The sequence below is a fragment of the Dacryopinax primogenitus genome (assembly GCF_000292625.1).
Source record: "Dacryopinax primogenitus strain DJM-731 SS1 chromosome Unknown DACRYscaffold_8, whole genome shotgun sequence".
Lineage (NCBI taxonomy): Eukaryota > Fungi > Basidiomycota > Dacrymycetes > Dacrymycetales > Dacrymycetaceae > Dacryopinax > Dacryopinax primogenitus.
Window position 1 is genome coordinate 1,121,837 of NW_024467205.1, and position 25,366 is coordinate 1,147,202.

The 25,366-nt window shown below is 55.5% G+C and overlaps 8 protein-coding genes across 8 annotated transcripts; 3 read left to right on the forward strand and 5 right to left on the reverse strand.

Moving 5' to 3' along the window:
- The first annotated feature begins 2,202 nt into the window (after positions 1 to 2,202).
- On the forward strand, positions 2,203 to 4,803 carry DACRYDRAFT_22068 (MFS general substrate transporter). The gene is made up of 12 exons (XM_040772661.1): positions 2,203 to 2,574; positions 2,626 to 2,641; positions 2,697 to 2,791; positions 2,837 to 2,921; positions 2,977 to 3,026; positions 3,090 to 3,471; positions 3,523 to 3,685; positions 3,735 to 3,782; positions 3,843 to 3,960; positions 4,020 to 4,090; positions 4,142 to 4,258; positions 4,308 to 4,803. The coding sequence occupies exons 1-12, from the start codon at positions 2,349 to 2,351 to the stop codon at positions 4,521 to 4,523; spliced, it is 1,587 nt and encodes a 528-aa protein (XP_040629326.1). The 5' UTR covers positions 2,203 to 2,348; the 3' UTR covers positions 4,524 to 4,803.
- Positions 4,804 to 4,894: 91 nt separating this feature from the next.
- On the reverse strand, positions 4,895 to 6,904 carry DACRYDRAFT_116119 (uncharacterized protein). The gene is made up of 4 exons (XM_040770140.1): positions 6,644 to 6,904; positions 6,476 to 6,586; positions 5,170 to 6,412; positions 4,895 to 5,119 (listed from the first exon to the last, which is right to left on the reverse strand). The coding sequence occupies exons 1-4, from the start codon at positions 6,774 to 6,776 to the stop codon at positions 5,002 to 5,004; spliced, it is 1,605 nt and encodes a 534-aa protein (XP_040629327.1). The 5' UTR covers positions 6,777 to 6,904; the 3' UTR covers positions 4,895 to 5,001.
- A 752-nt stretch (positions 6,905 to 7,656) lies between these two features.
- Positions 7,657 to 9,408, forward strand: DACRYDRAFT_22070 (uncharacterized protein). Its single transcript, XM_040772662.1, has 5 exons — positions 7,657 to 8,057; positions 8,111 to 8,213; positions 8,261 to 8,511; positions 8,565 to 8,907; positions 8,969 to 9,408. Exons 1-5 carry the CDS (start codon positions 7,770 to 7,772, stop codon positions 9,025 to 9,027), a joined length of 1,044 nt encoding a protein of 347 aa, XP_040629328.1. The 5' UTR covers positions 7,657 to 7,769; the 3' UTR covers positions 9,028 to 9,408.
- Positions 9,409 to 9,436: 28 nt separating this feature from the next.
- DACRYDRAFT_22071 (DUF1000-domain-containing protein) lies at positions 9,437 to 10,575 on the reverse strand. Its single transcript, XM_040772663.1, has 5 exons — positions 10,428 to 10,575; positions 10,270 to 10,378; positions 10,159 to 10,219; positions 9,924 to 10,111; positions 9,437 to 9,872 (listed from the first exon to the last, which is right to left on the reverse strand). Exons 1-5 carry the CDS (start codon positions 10,550 to 10,552, stop codon positions 9,699 to 9,701), a joined length of 657 nt encoding a protein of 218 aa, XP_040629329.1. The 5' UTR covers positions 10,553 to 10,575; the 3' UTR covers positions 9,437 to 9,698.
- A 526-nt stretch (positions 10,576 to 11,101) lies between these two features.
- DACRYDRAFT_116122 (uncharacterized protein) lies at positions 11,102 to 12,252 on the forward strand (the record flags this gene model as incomplete). Its single annotated transcript, XM_040770141.1, has 3 exons — positions 11,102 to 11,864; positions 11,922 to 12,008; positions 12,066 to 12,252. Coding segments are annotated over 3 exons (1,035 nt in total), but the record flags the coding sequence as incomplete, so codon positions are not given.
- Positions 12,253 to 13,775: 1,523 nt separating this feature from the next.
- On the reverse strand, positions 13,776 to 18,150 carry DACRYDRAFT_107355 (uncharacterized protein; the record flags this gene model as incomplete). Its single annotated transcript, XM_040768451.1, has 6 exons — positions 13,776 to 14,783; positions 14,858 to 17,091; positions 17,141 to 17,194; positions 17,241 to 17,320; positions 17,374 to 17,845; positions 17,895 to 18,150. 6 exons carry the CDS (start codon positions 18,148 to 18,150, stop codon positions 13,776 to 13,778), a joined length of 4,104 nt encoding a protein of 1,367 aa, XP_040629331.1.
- A 1,229-nt stretch (positions 18,151 to 19,379) lies between these two features.
- On the reverse strand, positions 19,380 to 20,747 carry DACRYDRAFT_22072 (uncharacterized protein). Its single transcript, XM_040772664.1, has one exon. The coding sequence runs from the start codon at positions 20,726 to 20,728 to the stop codon at positions 20,228 to 20,230; it is 501 nt and encodes a 166-aa protein (XP_040629332.1). The 5' UTR covers positions 20,729 to 20,747; the 3' UTR covers positions 19,380 to 20,227.
- Positions 20,748 to 21,577: 830 nt separating this feature from the next.
- On the reverse strand, positions 21,578 to 25,199 carry DACRYDRAFT_22073 (protein transporter SEC24). Its single transcript, XM_040772665.1, has 8 exons — positions 25,091 to 25,199; positions 25,000 to 25,031; positions 24,523 to 24,944; positions 23,967 to 24,458; positions 23,727 to 23,915; positions 22,486 to 23,679; positions 22,245 to 22,439; positions 21,578 to 22,195 (listed from the first exon to the last, which is right to left on the reverse strand). The coding sequence occupies exons 1-8, from the start codon at positions 25,138 to 25,140 to the stop codon at positions 21,914 to 21,916; spliced, it is 2,856 nt and encodes a 951-aa protein (XP_040629333.1). The 5' UTR covers positions 25,141 to 25,199; the 3' UTR covers positions 21,578 to 21,913.
- Between the last annotated feature and the right edge of the window lie 167 nt (positions 25,200 to 25,366).

Here is a 25,366-nt window from a genome sequence, read left to right on the forward strand (position 1 = left end):
TGTTCTGCCAGCGAAAAAGCGACAGTTGCAGAAAACATTAGTACATTTCATATGATTTATTGGCGTCAGTTATCCTCTCCCATTCCCCGCGACGCCCGCATGAAGTACGTCTCAAATACCTTCGACAACCGAACGTACCGCCTCCACGCCATGGAATCCAAGGCTATCTATCTTCAGATCTGGTGCTTGAACGGAGTTTTAAATTCTGCATTTTGCGTCACATCAGCGACCAAGAGGGTGGATTTAGTGCGTTTTACGGCTATGAGCCGCCCTTCCGGGGAACGAGGCCGAGGAACGCTCCCGTAGCATTTCGACCGCTCCTGCTGATGAAATTGGCCAATCTTGGCTCCCACGTCAATACCTATAACGGGACCCACGTTCGGTTTGATAAGGAGATTGCGGATGGCAATCATACTGGCAAGACCCCAGATGCTGTCATCATTGCCTTTCTCGACTTGCTGTATTCCCTCCAGTTGGTCGGTGCTTCTGGACAAACCCTGATGAGAGAAGCCGCGACAGAGATTGCCCGGAGGGGAGGTGCAGCCTGCAGCGACATCAGCGTGTCGGCGCATTTCGTGGCTCTAGACTGAGAACAACTCTTCGTACGCACTCAAGAACGATATTGAAGCGGCCAACTAACTTCAACCTCCTAGACATCGAGTCGGCCGCATCTATCCCAGATGAGACGGATCAAAGCCCCAAGAGCGTTCGTTGCAATGCATCGATGGAGGAGTGGATAGGCTCCCGAATAACGACTGTTGTACTGGTTCAATAAAGAATGGATGCATTAAGTCCTCGTCAATTTCAATGTGATGTACCCTGACCGGGGAGATCGATTTTCGCATATCACCGACGACAATGAAGAAGCCAAAGCTGTGGCGCCAAGCCCTGTCTCGGCGATCGCGTGAGAAATGCACAGTGATGTTGTTGGTTATCGGTTCCCGATCTGCGTCGCGTTGCTTGGTTGATAAGAAGTCCTGAAGACTAGGCCGGGCACGGATCTTTGACGAATCCGGTGGGAAGCCCTGCTTGGTGTGTCGGGTTTTCGTTGCGCTGGAGGGATGAGAAGATTTGTGAAGGTGGCTCAACAGCGATTGAAGCCTTGAAGCCAAATGCATAGAGGAAGGTGCACGTGTGCCTCTGAGCTGGAGGGATGAGGAGAAGGGGGCTCAACCAAAGGAGGATGGGAATAGAATCTGCCGCCACGAGAATACAGCAACTATGTTAGTACGGAAAACAACACTGCACGCAGGAGAAGGGAAGGAATCCGAAGGAGAAGCCGGTTATGTGCCAGAAAAGGGAATTATTATCGGACCAAGGACATGGGGACAAAGGCCAAATAAAGAATTCGGATGGAGGAACGCGTTCCGTATGGTTGCTGTGGCGGAGTCTGGATACGCTTCGCACGCGGGTGGTCGATCAGGAACGGCCGAGCTGGCCCAGGATCTGACGCAACGGACCATGACAATTTATGTTGTTTTTGCATCTTGCACATTCGCAGGGATGGGCTGATCCTGGCACCTGCAGATGGCTTTCCATACAAGGGAATGGCCGAGTCTTTTCCATGCATGTGGTGCAATTTTACAGAATGGTATTCCGGTGCAGAATGGGGAAACAAGGTAAAACGACTGAATGGCTTGCCTGGCCCCAGCAGATTCTCAAGTGAATATTCGGAAGCCGTTTGCCAGAGGATCCGGGCCCGGAAGTTGTCTCGGGGGAAGTCTGAATGTCTGAAACCTGCGTCTGTGGCCCCGGCAAGTGCTGTAACACCGCCGGCATGGGACAGAGTCAGACTGCCTCCGTGGTGTCCACCCTCCGTCGCTGCAAAACGTGACGCGCTTAGGAGGAGGGAGGCTGGCGACGGCGTCCACAGGTTGTCGTCGTCGTCCTGCCAAGGATGGTGCACGGCATGAACGGAACCGAAGGAGGCGGGTGACCCGTTATGTGCGGAGCCTAGTCGTAGGCAGAATTAACCATTCGGCCTCGAGGCCATCAGACGCGCGACGGGTCCTTGTTGACATTCACGGGTGAAGGGATGAATCGATAAGATGGCAGACGACGGCGAAGAGAAATATTAACATGGCGACGCCTGCCTCTCGGCTGCCGCAATTCACTCGACATCCGCCGTCTTCCCACCTCTTTCCTCTCCACTCAATCGGGCGTCTCCCTCGCACATGCTGTCCCGCTTCCCGCATTCCGCCTTTTGGAACTTATTTACACATACATATACTTCGCCGACAAATCGTGTGATCGTTCTCCCCCTTCGCCGTGGGCTGAACGTAGCCGCATCCCCTTCACTAGTGTATCTCTCCCTCAGTATCTCTTGTCAACACAACACACGAACAATCATGTCAGATGACGCATTCGAGAAGGAAGGCTCGCAGACAGCCGCCGACTCGCGCGACGATTCTCATCCAACGGCGGTGAAGTACGACGCAGGAGTGGACGTCGCAGTCCTGCTTATGGAGGCACATGAGGGGGACAGTGAGCAAGAGCTGTCCAAGAGCACGGCAAGCAAAATTCGAACGAAGCTTGACTGGAGATTGCTTCCCCTGCTGTTCCTTCTTTATACGGGTGCGTAATGCCAAATATTGCTAGTGACGACGCTCATCGGCTATGGGGCAGTTAATGCTATGGATAAGTGAGTTGCAAAGAGTCGGAACGAGGAGTGGGTGATGAGTTGACAATGAGCTCAGGTCGACACTTGGCTCTGCTGCAGCGCTGGGCATCCTAACGGATGCCAAACTGTCGAGCGACGAGCTGAACAACCTCGGGTCCGCATTCTACATCGGTTCGTCTTCTAATTGCCATTGCGATCCTAACTCACATGTGCTAGGGTACCTCATCGCCGAGTACCCGCAGGTATACGCGATGCAGCGCCTACCGGTGGCAAAGTGGATCGCGTTTAACATTTTCCTCTGGTGCGCCGAGCTGATTTAGTCACCTTCTGAAGACTTGCCTTATATAGAACTACAGGGCGGTGTTTATCGGTCTCCAGGCTGCATGCACGAACTACGGTGGTCTATGTATGCGCTTTTCCCGTCTCTCCCTGGTCTAGAAAGCTGACCGGATATACCTCTCGTGTTCAGTCGCCCTCCGTTTCCTCCTTGGTATGTCCGAAGCATGCATCACCTCCGGGCTCATGCTCGTCACCTCGATGTTCTACACCCGCGTCGAGATTGGCGAGCGCATCGGCTGGTCATTCCAATGCAACGGTTTCGCGATGATCATCATCGGTTTCATCGCCTACGGGATGGGGCAAGTACCACCGTCCCACAGGCCAGCACCTTGGCAGTGGCTCATGATCATCATGACCATCGCGTCAGTGATCGTTGCTGCCTTGTTCTGGTGGGGATTCCCGGATAACCCCACTACGGCTAGGTTCTTGACCGAGCAAGAGAAGGTCGATGCTGTTAGGAGGGTGAAGGGCAACCAGGCGGGCATAGAGACGAAGGTCTGGAAGCGGTCGCAGTATGTATCCTTTTATTTTATCTCTTTGTGTGGCTGAAGTGTAGTGGAAAGGTTCATGGAAGCCATGCGTGACTACAAGACTTGGATATTCTTCTTCATGATCGCTTTCGCAGACTTGCAGAACGGGATCAGCGTCCAGTACTCCCTCATCATTGGCGGGTTTGGGTTCAGCACCGTCCAAACGACGATCTTGAACGTACCAAGCGGGTTTACGGTTCGCCCTTCCCTTCATTGTATGGCAGGCTGTAGCTAACAGACAACAGCAAATCATCGGTGTTACATGCGCATGCCTGATGCTCCGGTTCTTCCCTGTGAGACCCGAATTTACACTCGTAGTTATCCAGCCTGGAGCTCATGTATGCGCCTAACAGAATTCTCGCTCGATCATCGCCCTCATTTGGTGGATCCCCTCGATCGTGGGTGCGATCTGTCTCCTCTCCATCCCCCTCGAGAACAAGAACGGCCTATTGGTTGCGTACTATATTTTCCGTGAGCCATCTGCGCTGGTTTCTACAAGCATGTCACTGACGGCTTGCTGTTACCAATAGAATTGGGTGGCGCGCCGTCCTTCGTAATGATGCTCTCATGGGTTACAGTTCTCGTGTCTGGTCACACTAAGGTAAGACATCATGCATCTTAACAATCATCCATTTTCTCATAAGACGAATAGAAACTCGCTACGAACGCCGTCTTCCTGGTCGGATATGCGCTCGGACAAATCCTGTGCACGCAGTTCTGGAAGTCGCAGTACAGGCCGAGGGACACAGTTCCCTGGGCTATCATCCTCGTGCGTCTTTCTCGTCAGCCCATAGGTAGATTACTGAGCGATTTGTCAGGCCTCCGAATTCGTCACTATCTCCCTTATCATCCTCCTCCGCGTTCTCCTCATCCGGGAAAACAAGCGCCGCGACGCGCTCCAAACCGAGAAGGCAGAGGACGAATTTGGCTATGTCGAGCAAGTCGAAGACGGCCAGGTGGTGAGGCGCAAGGTCGAGAAGCGCCTGCTCGACCTCACAGATTGGGAGAACACCTCCTTCCGCTACCCGCTGTGAGCGCCCGCTTGGCCATCTGATTCCCCAGCATGTCATACCCCCCTTCACGAGTAAAAGAAAACCTCATCGAGCTGAGAAAGACGTGGTCCGCAATCAGTTGTTGTCATCCTTTTTGTTGTTTCGTTTCGTTTCGTTCTGCTCTCATCAGGTCTGCTGTAATGTTCGTCGACGTTTCCTGTGCAGTTGGATTTATGCTTGTTTCCTCGCCAGTCGATAACCCAAGGCCTGGCGAGGATGTAGATATGTTTACTTGTTTTTGTCTCCACGTTTTGTTGTTTACCCACACGCTTCTGAGTACGAATTGAATGACTGTTGCCATGATCACAAACGCATCAATCATATGGACGACGAGCGATTCAAGTGGTATAGCATTTCTCTCTCTACAATTTGAGCGCATATAGTGTACAAATACAACATTGACGGAAACCCAGGAACGGTTTTGTCGATTGCGCGAGTGAGGGAAAGAGATGATGGGACTTCAGGTTCGATATATGCGTAACAGCCGCTGCTCAGTAACGATCCTCGTTCTGCAGAGGGGACATTCTCGGGTGGATTTCATGATGAGATCAGAACAAGGCATGCAGAGCGCGAGATGACTTCAAAGCTTTCAGCGCTGGACTTGGAGGGAAGAAAGAAGGGTACTTACCCACAGTCAACAAGGGCGATATTCGCTTCCTCGTCCTGACACACCACGCATCTACCAATAAGGCTCAGATCGTAGTCTACGTTCCCGGACTGGCTCTTCTTGTGTCGAGTCCCTGCGTCCGACGCCGTGGTGGGGAGGGGGTCAGCCTTCGGGGGGACAGGCGTTGGGGACAAGGACGGCGTGACCAGCGGAGATTGTGGGAGAGGGATAGAAGCCGCTTCCTCCGGGGTGAGGCTTGCTGCTAGATGGTCCGTGCTACGTGCTGGCTGGCTTTCCTGGTTTGGGGTCGACGTCGGGCTGTCAGGGGACTCGACTTCGATGATGACCCCCGGATGGCCCTCGGTGACCGTGCGCGTCGCCTCGGCTGTCGCTCTTCGTTCCTGCTCATGCGTTTCCCTGCTCGCTGCTTCCGCTCGCCTGATCTCCTCCATCTCGCTCTCCCTGAGTCTTTCTTGTTCTTCTTCCAGCTCGTGGACTCTCATTATGCGCGCCCGTTCCCGTTTTTCCTGCTCGACCAGGGTGCGCACTTTCAGCACCAGGTCGGCTTTCTCTACCAGTAGGTGGGTGTTTACGTGATTGTGCTCCAAGACGCCCTTGAGTGCGGAGATAGAGAGTGATCCGAGCGATTCAGCAGGGAGGGAAACGAGCTCGTCCATTGTCGGGGTTGGAGGACGGACGGGCGCGGGTGTGCTGGTCGGCGCCAAGGGTGGGGGCTGGCTGGGTGGGCGCGGAGGTGGTCGTGTCTGGCGGGGAGGAGGCGGTCCAGGCGGGGGAGCATAGCGCTGCTGTTGTTGTTGCGGAGGCGGTCGAGGGCTTGGTCTCTGCTGTTGCTGCCTAGGAGGGGAAGGGGGAGGAGGGCGACGTTGCTGTTGTTGCTGCGGTGGCGGGCGTGGACGTCTATCTCCCTGCCCACCCTCACCGGTGAACAAACCCCCAATCGTATCTCCCAACCCTTCCAGCGTGTCAGAAAAGCTGAATCCTCCCCCAGTCCCTGACCCCTGCGTTGAGGTCGCGGATGGCCTTCGCCCACTCCTATCTCCCTGTCGAATAGGAATGGAATGTCGCCGGTAGTACCTCACCATTTGAGCGGGCATGAACCCGTCTGTCCGGGCGGAGAGGACAAGGTCGACGAGGTCGCTCTTTTCCGCTACGCCTGGTGGAATGGCTATACCATATGCGGCAAGATATGCTTTGAGCTTGGCGATGGACTGCTGTTTGAGCTGATTCCGGCCGAAAGTTGTGACTACATGACGATGGGGATGGGATTAGGGCCCCCGGGAAAGGATTGGAGATAGGAGGTACGGACGGGTTAGGTTATCCATACAATACGCGCAGACGTTGACGGGCTCGTATCCCGTATGATCTACCCTCTGCTTGAGCGCCTGATTCTCCGAGCAACTATGACAATAGGCATATCCTGCACCATGCGGTCATTAGCGGCTCTCTCTCGTTTGTAGTCCCGGGGAAGACGCACCGCAATGCGCACAGCGCCTACTTCTTACTATGAGCGGTACGAACCCCTTTCCACACCGATGGCACTCGTTGTCATCCCCCTGAGCAGGAGCGTCATCCGCTATCAGTGGCATGCCTCTTACGGAGCCGTCCATGTTTCTAGGGTAGTGTCAAAATAGGAGAGATCCTGAGCAATCTGGGTAGGCAGTCGTGTGACCCTATGTGCCCTTGTCGCCGTAGACAGCAAGAACAGTAACCAGCACTGCCAGATATTATAACGAAGCAGAAGCAGGGTATCCTGAACGAACAAAGCAGACGTTGACAGCGACTGATGTTGCCGACTGATGAGCAAGCCTTGAATATGTCCGGAGCCGAGGGAATGTGCTAGACGCCCAAAGGGTCTCCGGAAGGGACCGCTTTTTATCCGCATCTCCAGGAACATGTGACCATCGGCAATAGTAGCCACTGGTCGCTATCGCCGCTCTCAAATTAATCGCTAGCGCACCCTGATTACCCTTAGGGCCTTCTACGTCTTTTGTACAGCTTTGTTGTGGAGTTCCATGCCGATTATCGGGGCTGAATTCCCTGTTATCGATGAGTCTAAGTATAGACGCTGAGCTGTCCCGAAGAGTATTGTAGAGCATTAAGTAGATCGAAGGTAAGCGCAGGGAGCGCAGTTGGGTCATGTGTACTTTGTCAAGCGCTGAGAATATTATCACACCACTCTTTTGCTTATTCGCAGATGATGATACGGACAATAGGAAGGGGTGCTATCCCAAGAGAAATGGGGTGCGGTTGTTCCCGTAAGAGGCGATGATAAGCTTCGAAAAAAGAAAGCAAAGGGATTGTTAATGTCTGATTAGCCTCCGATATGCACGGCTCAACTGATGGGCTGCGTCCGGCCACGCTCTCAGGGAACGGGAGGCACAGGGCAGTCTCTCTCTCTCTCAAGTACTCTCTCTTCAACGTTATCATCCTCTTCAAACGACGCCGCAAACCACTTGGGCGCCCTTTGCTTCTCTCTTCCTAACGGCTACTTCACTCAAGACTAGCACTCTCCGCTCCCTCGCCTTTCACTCCCCTTCATCTACCTTCGTTACTTTCACCTCCCTGTATCCGCGCCTTGGTCCTGCACTACCACCATAGAAATGGCCACTCAAAAGGACGTCGAAGCCTCTATCCCCCCGTACGACAGGGAGCACTCCGAGCACAAGGAGGACCTCGAGGTCAAGTCAAAGCTCGACGATGACCTCGACCTGCTCCCTACCACCCAACCCACCGCCAAGCCACAGGAAAAGAAGAAGCTTTCGGCAGCAGTCATCATCCCCATCTGGATTGTCCTCTCCTCTTCCGTCATCATCTACAACAAGTACCTCTTCAGCGTGCTCGACTTCCAGTACCCTGTCTTCCTCACCACTTTCCATTTGGCCTTTGCGGTGAGCGCCTAATCCTTGCATAATCCGCATTCACCCTGATGCGGATTATGCAGACCGTCGGTACGCGCGTGCTGCAAAGAACGACCAACCTCCTTGATGGCGCGAAAGAGGTGCATTTAACGCGGGAAATGTTCGTGAGGTCCATCCTGCCTATTGGTGCGTTTTTCCGAGTAAGTGTAAAACGTTATCTAACATCCCGGAAGGCGTTCTGTTCTCTGGTTCTCTCATCTGCTCGAATGTCGCGTACCTCTCCCTATCCGTCTCCTTCATCCAGATGCTCAAAGCCTTCAACCCCGTTGCCATTCTGCTCATATCGTTCACCTTCCGTCTGCAGGATCCTTCGCGTCGGCTCATCGCAATCGTGTTCATGATCTCTGGTGGTGTCGCTCTTGCTTCCTATGGTGAGCTCCACTTCGAGCTATTTGGTTTCATCTGCCAGGCATTTGCTGTTATCGTGAGTACCAACGCGCTCTGACCCTCATGACCTCATCTTGACACTGTCCATAGTTCGAGTCCTGCCGCTTGGTCTTGATTGAGGTTCTCCTGAAGGGGCTCAAGATGGACCCTCTCGTCTCCCTGCACTACTATGCACCAGTCTGCGCATCTATCAACGCGCTCGTTATTCCCTTCACTGAGGGACTTGCCCCCTTCCGTGCGTTGTATCAGCTCGGTCCCTTGGTTCTCATTACGAACGCTATGGTCGCCTTCTCCCTCAATGTCGCCGCTGTATTCCTGATCAGCGCTGGAGGCGGCCTTGTTCTCACCCTCGCAGGCGTATTCAAGGACATTCTTCTTATCACCGGCTCCGTTATCATCTTCGCCTCGCCAATCACCCCAATCCAGATCATTGGTAAGCCTCCCGTAATCTTCATACTATCATGTGCTCATCGTACTTTCTTCCCATAATACAGGCTACTCCATTGCATTAGGTGGTCTGATCCTCTTCCGCACAACGAGCGGTAAGAAATAAAACCCTTCTGGAGAAGCAGGATCTTCCCCCTCACCATCATCCAACGACGTACCCCATCCGTCTCTCCCGCACCAACGTTTCCGCACCGCACGACCGCTGTATACCCGTCTGCATCCCTATAGAGTTCGCGCACGCCCTCAGTGCTTTGCGCAACATCCAATAAATGGCCCCCTACCATTACCTTCGTTCCTCTAATTGTCTCTATGCGTCCGCTCTTGTTGTAGGACACTGCTCGGCCTCCTCCCACATCCTCCTAGCCTGATCCACGGACTTATCTCTCCTCCCACAACTCGCACAGGCTCGCGGATCTGTTCCCCTTGCTCGCGCTGTGGCTAAAAGTGTCTTGCGATAGATAACAACCGTAATGATATAATGTTACAGTGTCCTAATTCTTCCTTCCCAAGCTTTCACACTTCCGCAGCAGATGACACGGACGGTCTAGGTCGTACAAAGATCTGTGGATATAGAGTTGGAGATCGGGAACGCGGACGTCTGTATGGATACGAAGGACGAGCGTGAAGGACCGAAGATGTGGAAATTGGGATGTAGCGGTACCGAGCACTGCTTGGTTCGTAGCGGGATACCACATTACCGAAAGGGCATGCGTAGTGGCCCAACAAACAGGATCCCTTGCAAATAGCAAGCAAGTATCCCAGCAACCAACATCCCCTCTAACGAATCGTATTCTGCCTGTTTGCCGACTTCTCTGCAAGTCTGTCCACGGGTGCGTCCGCCCCCTGCGCAGCGGGGATATCGAGTCGTGTATTTGGGTCTCGGTGGGGAGAACGCCGCTCGCCTTTAAACCCTATATAGTAGATCCGGGACACGTCTGTTGGGGTATCCGACTGCCAGGTGGTTAGTACGTCGATAGAGGAGCGAGGGAAGGGAGGACGAACGAAGAGCAACGTGCAGCTGTTCACGTTCGCGAATGCTGCTACTCGTACTGGGTACTCTGTCACTCCTTCTGCGCCTTCGAGGAGGGCGATATCCTGCGCCGGTTGGAGAGAGTCTACGTCGTTGAAGTCGATTCCGGCTGGTCGGTTCAGGTAGACGCGCAGTCGTTGGGGGGAAAAGTCGCCTCGCGCTGCGCAGGTTAGTCTGTGTTTGTGATAAGACCGGGAACATATATACCTGGCTTGAGGAAGATGCTTCGTATTCGGACTTGTTCGACGAATGGGACGTGGATGATTAGCTGCGGAGAGATCAGCATCATCATCTAAGTTTGCAGCAAGGACAACGCACTTGGTCATCCACATTCGATTCTGCGTACTTTATCATCGAGTCGCGCTCATGCCACGGTTTGATAACCTCCTTCGCATCTTCCGGAACGCTGATGTTCACTCCGAACACACTTGAGAACCGTGAGGAACCTCTGACAACGTGAAGATGGGAAGGCGCACTTGTCACGGTCTATCGCTCCAAAGAGGTTAATCGTCTCTGCCGCACCTGCGGTTATGCGCTGCTGTACGGAGGGGCTGGCGGCTGCGACGTCCACAGCAGTGAGGTCGTCTTGACAGGTCGGCATGCTCTCCTGGTGTACACTGAGGTGGTTAATGTACAAGGATGGTATGTCAGCGCCAGGGACCAGGGACTCGTCGTTCTGTTCTTGGGGGATATGTGTTACGTAATGCATCTGCACAATCGTTTGATGAGCTCTAGAATGTTATTGTAATATTTCCAGTTTCTGTCAGTTAGGATAGATTCATTTGCGTGAAGAGTATGGACAAGTCATATAGTTTAATATAGTGTTACCTTCATGTTTCCGATCGTTGTCAAGCGATCTGCACTCTCGAATCACAAAGAATAGTGCGCGAACTGCCTACATTTACCGCGATATTAAGAAAAATAGAAAGTAGAACAAAGCTAATAGATAACTATCATAATATGCAGGTTGACTGTCTTTTGGAGTAAATAATTCAAACAAGGTGAGACGCGCCGAGAAGCCTCCGCATCTCGATAACCAGAAACGCGCAAAATCCAGGCGGAGAAGTCAGAGGCAGCCTTCGTGGCTCTTGACCACCATCATCTCCTCCGAGCCCTAGCTTAATTTTGTCATCACATACACACGTACGCAATGCCATCCCCGTCTACCTCGTCCAAATTCCGCCATGTGTCTCGATCCGCTTCCAAACGCAAGCTCTCTGCAACCGAACGCTGGTTGCAGGTCGTGCAGCTCATCGAAGACGAATCCGAACCATCGCTGACTTCCATCATTCTGAAAGTCCTTCACGACAAATTTGAAGAGATGCTCGTGGATCAAAAGGATAAGATCTTCAAACAGCTGACCTCCGAGATCAATCGTTTGAAGCGCGAGCTGCGTGACAAGTCCAAAGATACCCTTCGCGAAGTGATTCGAGAAGAGGTCGACGACGATGCCCACTCAGACGAGGATGAACGCGGGAAGACAAGGCCCCAGGAGCTCCGGAGAGGACTTGCCGCTTCTTCCCGGACTTCCAGCACTACGTCTACCACTGTTCAACTGACCCAGTTTGACCAGAAGCTCGACGAGGTGATTGATGCCATCGACAGAGTCACCGTTCCCATCATGCGTGATGTTAAAGCGGCCGTTAATACTGTTGAGAAGATGTCTGGAAGCGTCAACGAACGTGTAAACTCTATTTTTCTGCGTCAAGTAGAGTTCGCCGGGCGCCTCGAAGAGCTGACGAAGGTCGTGCTGATTCAGACGGACACTGTGCAGAAGCGCGACAAAAACCTTGTGGACGTGCTGAACAAAGCAGATGATCACTTCAGTAACATTGCGAGACGGTTGGGAGGCAGTTTGGACACGCTGGGGCTCCCGGGCTCAAATGAGAGTTCCCAGGACACGTACGTTAACAGTGAGTCAAGACTATAATAATGTGTGTATGCGCATATATTGAGTGCATATGTACTAGGTAATGCAGCACAGTCTCGACCCCCGCCATCGCGTCCTGCACACGTTGGCCCGCAGTCACAGTCTGTGGTTGCTCCTAGAAATTCAGGTGTGAAGCCATCCTATTTTCTCCACATATATGCGCCCGATCGCTCAACTCGTCTAGCAAACATTTTGTCTACGCAACAAACCTCATCCTCGTCATCTACACGTCCGCAGGGAGGCCTTCTGGACGAGGGTGGTCTTGCTACTCAACCGGATAATACCCAAGTCTCTCAGGCATCTAATTTATCTCGCTCGCTGAAAGCCCCGTCATCCACTTTCACTAAATCAAATAACCGATCCAGTATCGCACAGACCCCTATATGTTCTCCAACACCCTCCATTCAAATATTGCCTACTCCCCCTGCCAAGTCCAAGAAGACGAGACAACCTGCAAGCTCCTTAACCTCATTCAGCACATCGGAGACTTCCTCATCTCGCCGTTCCACGCGACCCATCAAGAACCCCGTTCGTCTTGGATCATGTGGCTTGCTATCCGACATGCCAGGGATTCCTCGTCAGTCAAGGGAGGCGTCTTCCTCAAGCGCGTCTCCCCAGGTGCGGGGAACAAAGCGGACTGCTCCTGATAGGCCCCCTCAAAGCAATAAACGTGCGAAGACTGTTCGAGGCGAGACTGTTTCAGATGATGACACTTCGACCGAAGAAATTTTTGAGGATAAAGTGGTGTGGCCTGAAATGATTCCTGCACCGAGTGATGGAGAAGAGATGCTCCTGTGCGACGGTGTAAGGATTCTTTCAGAGGCAATGAGCCATGTGCTAATCACTCAGTCAGTGTGATAGGTGGTTTCATGCCGGCTGTGTCGGCCTGAATACTGCCCAGGTCAAAGGGCTGCAGGACGCGCCATGGATATGCCCAATTTGTGCTCTGTACGTCCCCTCATGTCGACATTCAGACCTCACCAATACTCTCCACAGTGATGATGTCTCTCGTCGACGGTCTGCTAGATCCTCTGGAGCAAACGGGCGCGCTGAATGCCGACGACCGAACTGCGAAAAGAGTGCCGATAGCTATGTCATAATATCCGTCATCGGAAAGCGACTATCCCGAGCTAATGACGACGATCCTGGAAACAGGTACGAATATCTTGTTGAATGGGACGGGTCAGTCGATGGGTTTGTTTTTTCACTGCTGAAATCGTGCTCACACCCGACGATAGATACCCACTGAAAGCATGTGAATGGAGGTCCCAAAATCTAACCCTCTTCGACTCTGAGACGAGTAAAAATATGATCAAGGAATTTGAGAAGCAAGCTCGGAGGGAAAGCATCGACATGGGGAAGGAAGGAGATATTAAATTGTTGGCTGTTGCTCGAGATGCTGGTTTCGACTCCGACACGGGCGAGCTTCGGATCCACCGCACGTATATGGAACGTCGGAAAAAACGTTCCAGTTGAACAGAGCTTTGATGATCGGACTATATTGCACATTCTCTACTGTATAACTTCTTCCAAGTTTGACGGCCTCATGATTTTGCTTCCCTGTATGTTTTTAACTTTTCTTAGCAGTCCATCTATTGGGGGGAGGCAAGAGTTTGTTCCCTTGTTGATCGATTGATGTCTTTTCCTGCTCTAATTGTAACGTAGGTACCGTAGCTTGCAAGTTACCGCACACTTTGATACCTCTTGCGCTGCGTGCATGAAGGCTAGGAAAACTTTGAGACAATACTGTACTGTATGCACAACCACGAACATAGTGCATACCAAGTTCATATTTCATCTTGCAATCTATGATACAACTGTTATTGTGGTGATTTACAAGATGTGTGTACCAGAGAAAGAGTAATCATGACAAGAACAAGAACATATGAAGGATCTAAGTCCGGCTGAATCTCTTCAACAGATCCGCAGCTCCGGAAACATCCCTCCTCTCTGTGGGCGTAGAGACGCCCAATCCCTGGGACTGAGAAGTAGCAACCGTGCTCGCCGTCCGCTTTCTAGTGAAAGTAGCTCCAAAATTAGCGATAGCGGCAAACGTACCATGCCCCGAGGTGGAAGTGGGGGAAGCCAAAGGGGTGAGCTTTCTAGCCGCTTCGAGCGCTGCGGCGCCGAACGATTCTGCTGGGGAAGGCGTTCCCGGCTCGCCGGGTGTCGAAGTCTGCATAAGCGCAGTAGTAGGAGCAGCCTTGCTCGACGTCGAGGGGGAGGCAGACATCCCGGGTCCGGGTCCTAAGAGCGGTCTGCCGGGGATGGAGCTAAAGCTCCCGCGATTAGACGCCGGGGTGGCGCTCCGGGAATGGGGCATAACGGGAGAAGTGGGGTGGATCAGATCGGCTTCGGTGATTAGGGTATGTTGGGTCGAAGCTGGGACAGGCAGGTGGGGGGCGGTGAATGGGATCGGGATCCCAGGCGTAGGCTCGTGCGAGTGCGCTGGGGTGGTAGAAGCTTCGCTCTCTGACTCTGGGAGAGTGGGCTCGGCTTGGGGTTGCGGCCTGCTGAGAGTCGGAGTTTCACCGGACGCGGACACGATAGGAGAGAAGGGGGAAGGAGCAGGATGTTCATGCAGGAGAAGAGGGACCAAAGACTGTGTAAAGTTCCTACTCAAGGGAGAAGAGCGTTGCGGCAGCGTGGTAGAGGCCGAGGGTAGCGGGACGGGAGTCGAAGTCGAAGTCGGGGCCTCGGTTTCCGGGTGGGTACGCTGCACTGACGTGGACCCGGACATCGACGCGAGCATAGAGGCTGTCATACTGTTCCCCTCTGCCCGGCTGGGGGTAAGTGCCTTCCTCCGAGCAGAGGGATCAGGAGCAGTAAGGTTCACAAGCTCCACTTCTAGCATATGATACTTGAGTCCATCTACGAGGCTGTACGGGTTCCTCGCCGGATCCTACATAACCGCCAACCGCCAACCGCCAACCCTCAGCCAGGAACAAAATGAGTAGACCAACGGGCTAGGCATACCTGACTATCAGCAACCTTTTCCTGGATAGCCACAATCCTCGCAACGAGCCAATCCCGGCCTTCGAGCGCCCTGTTCACCCCATTCCTCTGGTCCAGAAAAAAATGCGGGAAGCCAACATTAAATGCCGCCCAAGGCTTAGCGACGTTATTCCTCGTAGGGAGAAAGAGTGCCAAGTCCCCTTTCGCGAAATTGCGGTACGAGATCCGGCCTTTAGCGCGATCTCGATACTCCCGGGTGTTCTTCTGCCATCGCCGGATGGTAGACCCGGTCTTGAGGACAGAGTCTGAGAATGCGGCGAGGGGGAATGCGCGCAGTGCCGAGAGAGCGGAAGAGGCGTCATCCGGGTCGATAGGGGGGAAGAGGACAGGCACATGCGCCTGCGCCTGCGCCTGTTTGGGGGCAGTAGTGCCCAACTCGCCCGTCCCGTTTCCGGCTCTCGACACGCCGGGGAGAGCAGTAGCAGCACTAGCCTGGACAGCGTTGAACAGCTTCGCACAGGTATCCCGATACGCACCCGCAAGAGCCACAATCTCGAGGAAGGTGCTCTCCCTCTCCCTCCAACGAACTCTCTCCGTCTCCCATTCCTGGGCACCGACGCGCGCCCCCTCGCGCTCCCCCTCTGCAGCCCGAAGTCTCGCCCTCGCTTCCTCCAAATCCGCAGTTTGGACCTCTTCCCTCCCTCTGAGCTCCTTCAACTCCAAATCCAGAGCCTCGACCCTCGCAGAGAGCTCATAATAATGCCTCTCCAACACCGCTCTATCCCCATCAGCCTCCGCACGCTGATCTCTCAGCCTACGCTCAGCCTCACTCGCGAGCTGCTTAACCAGTCTGTCCTTCTCCAGCCCAGCCTCAGCAAGGGAATCACTAGCCTTCTGCCCCTCTGCACGCGCACGCTCGATCCTCATCTCCAGATCCTCTCCTCGACTCCTCGCTTCCTCCAGCTCGCGAAGCATCTCCGCTTGCGCATCGAGCAGCTTGCCAGCCTGGGCAGCACTCTCTTCCTGCAGCGCTCTAACCCTTTCGAACTCCTCCCTCGCATGCAGCAGTTCCTGGCGAAGCGCTTCCATCTCCCCTGTCTGAGCCGACCCCTCATGCAGAGCCTGATCGAGCTGCGCCCCCGTATGCGCCAAATCCTTGCGAAGCTCCATGTTCCTCCTCTCGAGCGTTTGGCGCACACTCCGATCGCTTTCCGCCAACACGCGCAGGTTTGCCAACTCCGATTCCGCCCTCTCCGCACGAAGGCGTAGGTCGTCCCCCTGCGCTTGGGAGAGGGTGAGCTCAGCTTGGAGTGCTGCTAGCTCGTCGGAGAGCAGGAGACGCTCGGATTCCCGAGCGTTTGTGGACTCGGAATGCTGCCGCTTGAGCTCTTTTAGCTCATTGAGCGTTTCCCGGTAACCGGAGACTTCGGATATCGTACGAGGACGCTGGGGTTTGCCCCCCGAGCCCGAGCCCGAGCCGGTGTAGGTCGAGAGGAGCAAAGCGCGCTCTGCTAGCCTGTCAAACGTTTCTTCTAACCCCTGCATACGGGCAAGATGTTTCTCGAGCAAGAGGCGGGCTTCAGTCGCTGGGTGCAATGGCACGCGTGGGGGCTGCTGGTCCGCGTTGGTGGTGCTGGGAGAAAGAGGGTAGAGAGCTAGCTCTTCCCCCCTTTCGGGAAAAGGGAGTCGCTCGAGTTCTCTCACAAGGGACATGACGCTCTCTACGTCTCCCCTTCCCAACCCCCACTCTCCCAACCCCTCCCCCATACCTCCACCCGCACCAGCACCGAGGACAGTAACCTCCAGCGCAGGAACAGGATCGTCCGTATCCCCAAACCCCCTGATCTCGAAGGGCAGTAAGCCAGCAACATCAGCCTGAAACGCCTGGCGACGGGAATGCTCCCGCGCCGTAAGCTTGTGCATCAGTTCGGCGAGTGACTTGCTCCTGGCGTGAAAGAACCTGCGGAACTCGCCCCGCCGCACAAGTTCCAGGATCGTACACCCGTAAGCGTACAGCCAACGATGGACTTTCTGGAGATGGGGAAAGCCGGCTCCGCCGGATGCGGAGGAGGAGGGGAGCGAGTTTGCTCGCAGGGAATGCTCGAGTGACCTAAGGACGGGGGGGAGGAGGGAGATTGAGCTCTGGAGGGAGGAGACGAGTCGCAGTGTGTTGAGTACGGTGCGGGTAGAGGCGTTCTTGAGGGATGTGACTAGGCGGAGGTCGGCGCGGATCTGGTTATCGAGTGTGCGGAGTTCTGGTGTTAGGCTTAGGGGAGGCGCGGGGATACGGCAGGGGGAACGCACCGGTCATCACTTGATCTCGTTCTGCCCAGGCGGCTTCTGTTTCTGGCTCTTCGTCTACCAGGTGTTAGAACAGTCGATGGGAGAGGCACGGCGTACATACCAGAATGATCCTCCACGAGCTGCTGGACTCTCCTGAGCGCCTCAGTCGCGCGCGCATAAGCCAGCTCCGCTTCCTTCGGTCTGTACACATGAGCCCCACTCCCTGCAGCGCACAGAGGGAGAAGGCGACTCACACAAAGTTCACCAGAGCCGCATTCGCCCTCTCCTCCCCCTCAGCAAGTTCTTCCACCCTCCTTTTCACCTCCACCCAGCGCTGTGCCAGTTCTACAAACACGTGCTCACATTGTCCATAGACGACTGCCATGCGTTCCTGGCTGACAAAGTCTGCCAGTGTCTCCCTGCGCGGGGAGGGCTTGACGAACCTCCTCCTGAACTCAGGGTGGATAGGCACGCGGGCGTTGATCTGCATGCTCAGGCTATGGGAGGCGAGGAGGTCCCTTTGGGCTTCGAGGGCTCGGGTCGCTAGGGGGGAGAAGGCGGACAGGGCGGAAGTGAGGTTGTACGTGTGCGTGTGGAGGGTGCGGGTTGCGAGGGTTAGGGCGGTGTGTTGGGTGCTGAATGTGGGGAGGAGGAGGGAGAGGGTGGAGAGGTGCGACTGAGCGGGGGGGAGGTAGGTAGAGGGCCTTGTGAAGGAAGGGGATGTTTCTGTGTCAATGAGCGCGGAGTGCAGGATATAATCCGGGGAGCGGCGTACCTCTGATCCCAGGTTCCTCTAATGACCCCAACCCTAGCCCTCCCATGCCACTCTCCCTCATAAGACCCAGATCGAAGACCCATACTTCGGGAGCTTGTTCGCCCCTGTATGGCTCCCCATCTGGGAGGAGGAGGAGAGCGTCGTGTGGGTTTGGGATAGAGGTGAGCTGGGCGAGGGAGGTTGTTAGTGATGAGGAGGAGGAGGAGGAGGGGGAGTAGCAGTATGTCGTCCCTGTTTCTGCACGGTGGACGAGCATGTTGTGGGGTAGCACGGGGGGGTGAGAGTGATGTGTGCAGTGAGTAGATTAGGATAGAGTGGCTGTGAAGTGAAAAGGATCCGGGTTGAAAGAGAAAGCGAATGAAGGTTGTGCGTTTGTGTCTGTCTGCCACTTCATTTACTCTCATCATGGCTGATATTGTATGTTCACCTCTCTTAGTCTAATACACTCACTCACATTCACACAGTCACTCTTCACTCCATTCCCTTATACTTCATCCCTCACCCACTCACTACAAAAAACACGCGCTCAACATCCACACTCCACGCTCATATACACCACTCTCCTCTCACTCGCAAACATCCACATCCCCTACCCTCCCTCATCTCCTTCCTCTCTCGCTTCTCTCCTACAAGCCATAGACACCTCATCATTCGACTCGCTCAAAAGCGACTGTCTGGCTTACTACCTCCTCAGAGACGTCGACTATCACCCTCCTCCCACCCAGGAAGCGACAGAAACAGACATAGAAGAAGTAGAAGACCTCGTACTCCTCACTCCCGCAGACAACTTCGCACAAGCAAGGCGCATCCCCATCCAGTACAGGACTACAATCTCCGCTTTTTGGTTCCTAGACCATGGGCTGCCAGAGGTACGTTCACGCTCTCCTGCCTCAACCTGAGCGCGCCTGACGCGTAGTAGCGCGCGATCGGGTATCTGACAGACGCGAGGTTCACCCTCGACCCCCTTTTCACAGGGCACATCCTTACCTCCCTCTCTCCCTCCGCTCTGCCCCTCCCCCCCAGCCCGACCCAGCCAGCAGCATCCGGTCTCCTCCCCTCCGAAGCACTCTCTTCCGTCCTCACGCTGCGTTTCCTCCGCGCGTGCAGACCTGTACTTACGGTGTGGGAGGATGTGGAGCGGAAGCTTGTTGCGCTCGCTGCTGGAGAATTGGGGGAAGCGTGGGCTTATGTTCGCGAGCTGGGTGCGGGAGAGGGAGCAGATGAGGAGCTAGAGTGGGGAGACGGGAGCGCACAGGAAGGGCTAGGAACGTATGAACGCGCAGCCAAACGACTCATCGAGTGGTGTTTTATCCGTACGTCCCCTCCCACTCCCAGTCAAACAAAGCTAACCCTCCCCTCCCGTAGCCAAACCCCGCCCCGCCCCCATCCGAGCACTCCTCACCCTCCCCCTCCCCCCCCTAGCCCTCCCACTCTTAACATCCCTCTCCCTCCACCCACCTCCCTCCTTCCCCCCCTCCTCCCTCCCTATCCTACACACGCTCCTCCACACCCGACTTATCCAGTCCGGCTCTTACGCGCAAGCTGCTGCCCTCGACGCGCAGTTCGCTGCTGTGCTCCAGGGGCACGGAGTCGCGGACCGGCTTTCGCCGGAGAGCGCGAGAGTGGCGAGTGACGCTGCGAGAGCGAGGAAGGCCGCTGTTTCCAGGGTGGCCAAAGCGCTCCCGAGGCCGCAGAGGGAGATGATAGAGCTTGCGAATGCTAGAGTGGTCATTGACCTTCCTCTCTCGCTCCCTCTCCCTCTCTCCCTCCCGCTCCCTCTCGCGCTCCCTCTGCCTCTCTCGCTCCCTCTGCCTCTGGCTCTGCAGGCGAAGCAACCCCAGAATGGGGATACGAACGGGATGGGGATGGAACTGGACACGCAGGATAGTGCTGGGGAAATGAGGCCAAGACCAGAACCGTTAAGCTCGTCGATGAACAAACCCTATACGCTTCAGCTCTCCCCGATTAAGGCACTAGTTGGGTCCAAAGGGCCTAAACCCAAAGCACAGGCTCAGCAAACGCACGCTCAACCTCAGCCCCAAGCCCAACCCCAAGCTCAGCCCCAAGCACAAGGACAAGCACAAGGGAAAACACAAGGACAAGCCCAAGCACATGCACAAGGAAAAGGGAAACCCAAACCCCGGCCCTCACCCGTCCCCCGCCCTGCACCTCCAACCCCCCTGCGCGCCCGCTTGCCTCATATCATCCCCCTCGTCCGACCTCTGTCTGGCCTTTCCCTCTTATCTGGTATTTCTCCTCTATCTGGCATTTCCCCACTATCTGGCGTGTCTGGCCTAGCACTCCCCGTGCCCGTGTCAGCAGGCCCAGCGCCCTCAGACCTCCCACCCCCCGCCAGCTCGCACGCTCACAAAACAGCCCAAACCCACACAGCCCGAGAACTGACCAAACGCAAAAGGGAGATCGAAGCGCTGGAAAGGGAAAGAAGGGGTATGGAAGGGGTTTGGGAGGAGAGGTTTGGGAGGGTTATGCTCGGACTGGGGGGGGGAGTTGGACTGCAGGAGCGGGAGCGGGAGCAGCAGCAGGGGCATGAGCATGAACAGCAGGAGCATGAGCAGCAGGATCAGGAGCAGTTGGAGCGGGAACAGGAGCAAGAGCGGGAACAGCACACCCGTAAACGGAGCAAGACTTCCAAGCTTCCTAAGCCCTTCAAGACTAAGACTTCTAAGACTAAGAGATCTGAACCCTCTCCGGGCGCGGAAGGAGAGAGGCTCACTTCCTTGGAACCGTCTGACGCTGAACATGAGCACGAGCATGAGGGCGTTCAGGAGCAGGAGCAGGAGCAGGAGCAGGAGCACGGGCACGGGCAAGACCATGGGCAAGAGCAGAAGAAAAAGGGGAAGAAGTCCTCGAGGACAAGCCGGCGGACTCGGCACGCAGAGCCGGAAACGCACCACGAGCAGGAGCAGGAGCAGGAGCAGGAGCAGGAGCAGGAGCGCGAGCATGAACAGGAAGGTCGGGAAGGGCGGGAACTGATGCCAGGGGCGTTTGACCCCCTTCCTCAGCAGCACCAGAACCAGGTCAGAGGCCGGAAACGCGAGCGGGAACGCGAACCCAAAAGGGAGCAGGGGCGTGAGCAGGACGGGGAGGGGGAGCAGGAGCAGGAGCAGGAGCAGGAGCAGGAGGGGGAGGGGACGTCACTTGACGAGACTCCAAGAGCTACAAGGCGGAAGACGCGGGCCAGCACCGCTGCCCCCCCTGCAACGCCCAGCTCCGCACGTAAACGTCGTCGTCCTGCTTCTGAAGATCCCCAAACCCCGCGCACACTTAGAAGGAGCACTCGGATCAGCACGAGCGGTAGTGTGAGCCATCTGACGAATTTGGGGGAGGTGCCTCCTGTGCCGGCTTTACCTGCTGCTTTTTACAGCCGAGGGCAGGGGCAGGGGGGGATTTCGGGGAGCGCGAGTATGGGGAACTTGACTGTCGTTGAGGGGAAGAGTGGTGCGCCGGGTGCGGGGGGGAGGAAGAGCGCCCCTCCGGCTTCGGGGACGAAGAGGCGCAGAGGGTATAGGTTGGGGAGTATGAGTACTGAAGATGGGGAAGAATGAGTGCTGAAGGAACAGATGGAGGCAGATGCAGATGAGCGGTTGCAGAAGAAGTGGAAGTTGCAGATGCAGTTAGAGACGCATCGCATGGATACCTCGCTTGATCGACCTTTTCTTACCACTCCTAATCTCTCTCTTTCTTTTTCTCTAAAATACCCGGTGTACTCCAGCTGGGCTTTCGAATGTTATGTACATGCCTTGCACTGGATAATGGAATAGTGACGGCCACAGAAGTGAACTGCGGTACTAGTGCTACTAGTGCGTCTAGTCCTAAGTATATACCACGTTTTTTTTTCCCGATTTCTCCTACAGTCCACGTCCGCACAACCGAGTACACAAGCCCTCTATCGTCTGGTTTTCTTCCCCTTCCCGCGCGCAGAGATCAAAGAATGAGCAGGACGGACGAGGTACGAGGTACGGGGATAGGATTGATTACGAAAAGCTGCCCCCATTCACCTACATCCGAACGGCACCGTTGAGCTCACTGTACCAGCTGTCTCCTCCCGCACCCTGACTCACCCGGTCCTTGAGCTGCGTGAGGTACTGCACATAGCTCGGCGTCTGGTCCGCACGGTCCATGATGAGCCCGGAGAGCGCCCAGAGTCGCAGAGGTGGCTCGCCGTCCTCTTTGACGACGTACAGGTGGGGCCAGTATGGCGTCCGGCGCATCTCGCGCGTTTTGTTGATCACCGCATTCACACGTTGGGAGAAGGGGTTATCAAGAATTGGCAGGGTTGCCTATACGTCCGTTAGCGTGCGAATTAGAAACGGTGGCCGTGGGACAGACCTTGCCACCACGGAGCTGATCGTACGCAGGAAGGTCGAACACATCCTGTACAAGTTGACCAACGGCATCACGGCCGATCCACAAGAACATAGTCTGGCCATCTTCGATCAGGTACAAACCATGGCGCTCCAGGCGCTCGCTGGTGAGCGGCAGAGGCGGCGGCATGATAACGCCATTCTCGCCGATGGTGCCGCACTGCGCAAGTGTGAGCTTAACCGTCAACCTGGGCGCATATGCTCACCTCTGGCGGCATGTTATGCAGGGAATAGAAACACGGGTGGATATACGGGATCAGTAACTGAGATGGGAGCGTGGTCAACAGGCAATGGGCGTAGGAACGCAGATCGGAGGGTATCTGCGAGCTGTGCCGCAGGCCAACATGCTTCATCAACCCGAGTAAGAGGATCGGGAGCAACTTGAGGTTGTCGCAGATGGAGAGCTGGGCGCTCGCACCCGACCCAGCAGCGGTCATGTTCGTCTTGAACGCCCCGAGGATATCGCTCATCTTGTTCATGACGGCATCGCGAGCATCCTCGATCTTGTTCGACAAGCAGCGCTCCACAGCCTTGTTCGCGAGCAGAGTGGCGATCGCGATCTGGTCCGCGGAGGCGTACACCTCGGAGATGTTCTGCGTCGTAGGTATGGCCTGTGTGACGACGCGGATACGACGCTCGCCGAATGAGGTAGTGTGCAGCACCGCAGTCTGGATGACAACGAAGGGCTGGTTAAGCGTCTCCTCGATCTGCATCTCGATGGCGTAGGACTGGTCCCAGGGCACTGCAGGGAGTGCGAGCAGGTCTGTAGAGCGAACGAAGAAGTTACCGTGGAATTGGGACATCCTGAGACCCCGCGATGCACGCACGCGGATGACAGCTTCGAGCCCGATAGGGCTGGCCAGCAGAGTGGAAAGCTCGTGAGCAAGCTTCATCGCGTCCTCTGACCGACTGGCGTTGAATGACGGGTAGAAGTATGTCTGTCCAGAGGTGTACCGCGGGAGCCCACTAACGGTTGCGACGTCGCTGTATCCAGAGCCGGTAAGGAAGATATCGACAGAGACTTGGGAGCGCGAGCACTCGATCGCAAACGTCTTGTAGAAGCTTGACTGAGGCTGGAGGAGCTTCGATTCCTGCGATGTGCCAAGCAGCTTCGGGTCTTCGCGGTTCTTCAGCGCCCCTGGTCCGAGACTGGGCAGGTTAGCGCTGAGAGCGATGATCTTCCCTCCGGTTGGGCTAGCGAGCTTGTACCCGGCCTGAAGAGCGGGGCCAAAGGCGGACCCGACTGCGTGGTTGTCCTTGAACATGTCGCTCAGCTTGCCGAGGAGCGCTTCGAGGGGGGCACGTGACTCGGTCAGGTTGACAAGGATGTCCGTGGGCTGGGGAAGGAAGACGTCGTCCAGGTCACCTACGACAAGCATGTTGGACTCGGTCGAGCCGGGCTATCTTGACATTAGTACTCATCCAGATTGTTACGCAGAAGACATACCGGGAGAGAGAAGAAATGGAGCGCAACGTCGTATGCGATAACGGCGACCTTTGTACGATCATCGATATTGGGCAAACGGTCGAGCGATTCGAGGATCGTCCGTGTCGCTGTGGCCACCATCCCAGATTGTACCGCGGCGTATGACACGTCGATAAGGAAGATATAAACGGGAGGTTGTGGGGGCCGGACCTGCGATGCCAGGTTAACATATAATAACTGAAGAGGTTGTGATTCGCGTACCATGTATTCGGACGGTGCGATGAACTCCACGGTAGAGTAGTTCAGTTCTGGCCTCGCCCACCTATCTGCAGGCTGGCCCCTCTGCTGATCCCAATCAAACAGCTGCGGCACGTCGTTGGCGAGTCCACACATGCAACATTTCCACCGGTTGCCACCGTCAGTGAACGTCACATACGGGTTGATGTACGTCCTGCACCGGCGACAGCGGACGATAACTGTATCGCTGACAACGGGTGGGGCAAGGTCATCGTCCGTCTCCTTGAGCGAGCGATACGGCGTGAGGATGATCGCAAATGGAAGGCGGGACTTGTTCAGCAACGAGTGGGTTGTGGGGATCGCATTAAGCGTGCACCGCTGATAAGACGGGTCTGCGTTAGCCATAGGGTTGTTGGAGATACATGCTCCAGGAGGAAGGCGCATCTCAGGCGGGTCGGCTAGCAGTTCACGCGGGTCGATAGGCATTCCGACAAGATTCACCGTGTGTAGCTGGAACTGCGACCGATATCAGAACTCTCACTTCTGTCATCGACCATCATAAGCAAGACGAGGGACTTACAGGTTTCTGCCCCTGCTGGCCCATCCCCATCTGACCAAACTGGTTCACAAGCTGGTCCACAGGCCCATGCTGTGGTTTCCCAGCATCCGCATACCCAGGCTGCGGTTGTCCGTAATACTGTGGCTGCCCCTGCTGGAGCTGGAGTTGCTGATCCCCCTCCAACCCAGGGGTAAACAGTTGCGCCCCTTGTTGTCCCACTGGTGCCTGGCCGTACCCGTCCCCTGGCGCACCTTGGGCTGGGGGCTGTCCATATCCCATCCCTGCGTCCGCTCCAAGGTAGGCTTGCGTCTGTCCGGCAGCGTACTGCCGCCTACGTGCATGATGAACACCGCCTGGCCCGCCGGCGGGGAGTGGGGACGTGACAGGCTGCTGCTCTGCTACCGCAACAGGAGGCTCCCACTGTGTCGTACCAGATTCAATGTCTGCATTAAACCATGAATCCAAAACATAGTATCTCGTGACAATGAGAGTACGCACGAACGAAGTAGTACCGCTGAGCATTTTGGTCCCTGACACGTCGTGTCAGTAGGTCTTCCGCGCGCATACATGCACAAATAGAGGGACGCACCAAGTCGCCTGCCACCCAGGTGGGAGCTGCGGTTGTTGCTGGTCCGACATCGCTCGCTAAAGGAGGGAAATGATGAACAAAGGTCGTTAGATGTTGAGGAGGAGAGGATGGACGATGAGCAGAGGGTGAAAGACGGTCAGGGTGAATCGCGGAGACTCGAGACGACGGAGGCTATTTGTTCGCGCCAAGAAAGCGACGTGGACCACGACTGCGTAATTGCACTGCAACGACTATTATAATTCCTGCTATCAGAGAAATAACGATCTACGAGTTGAG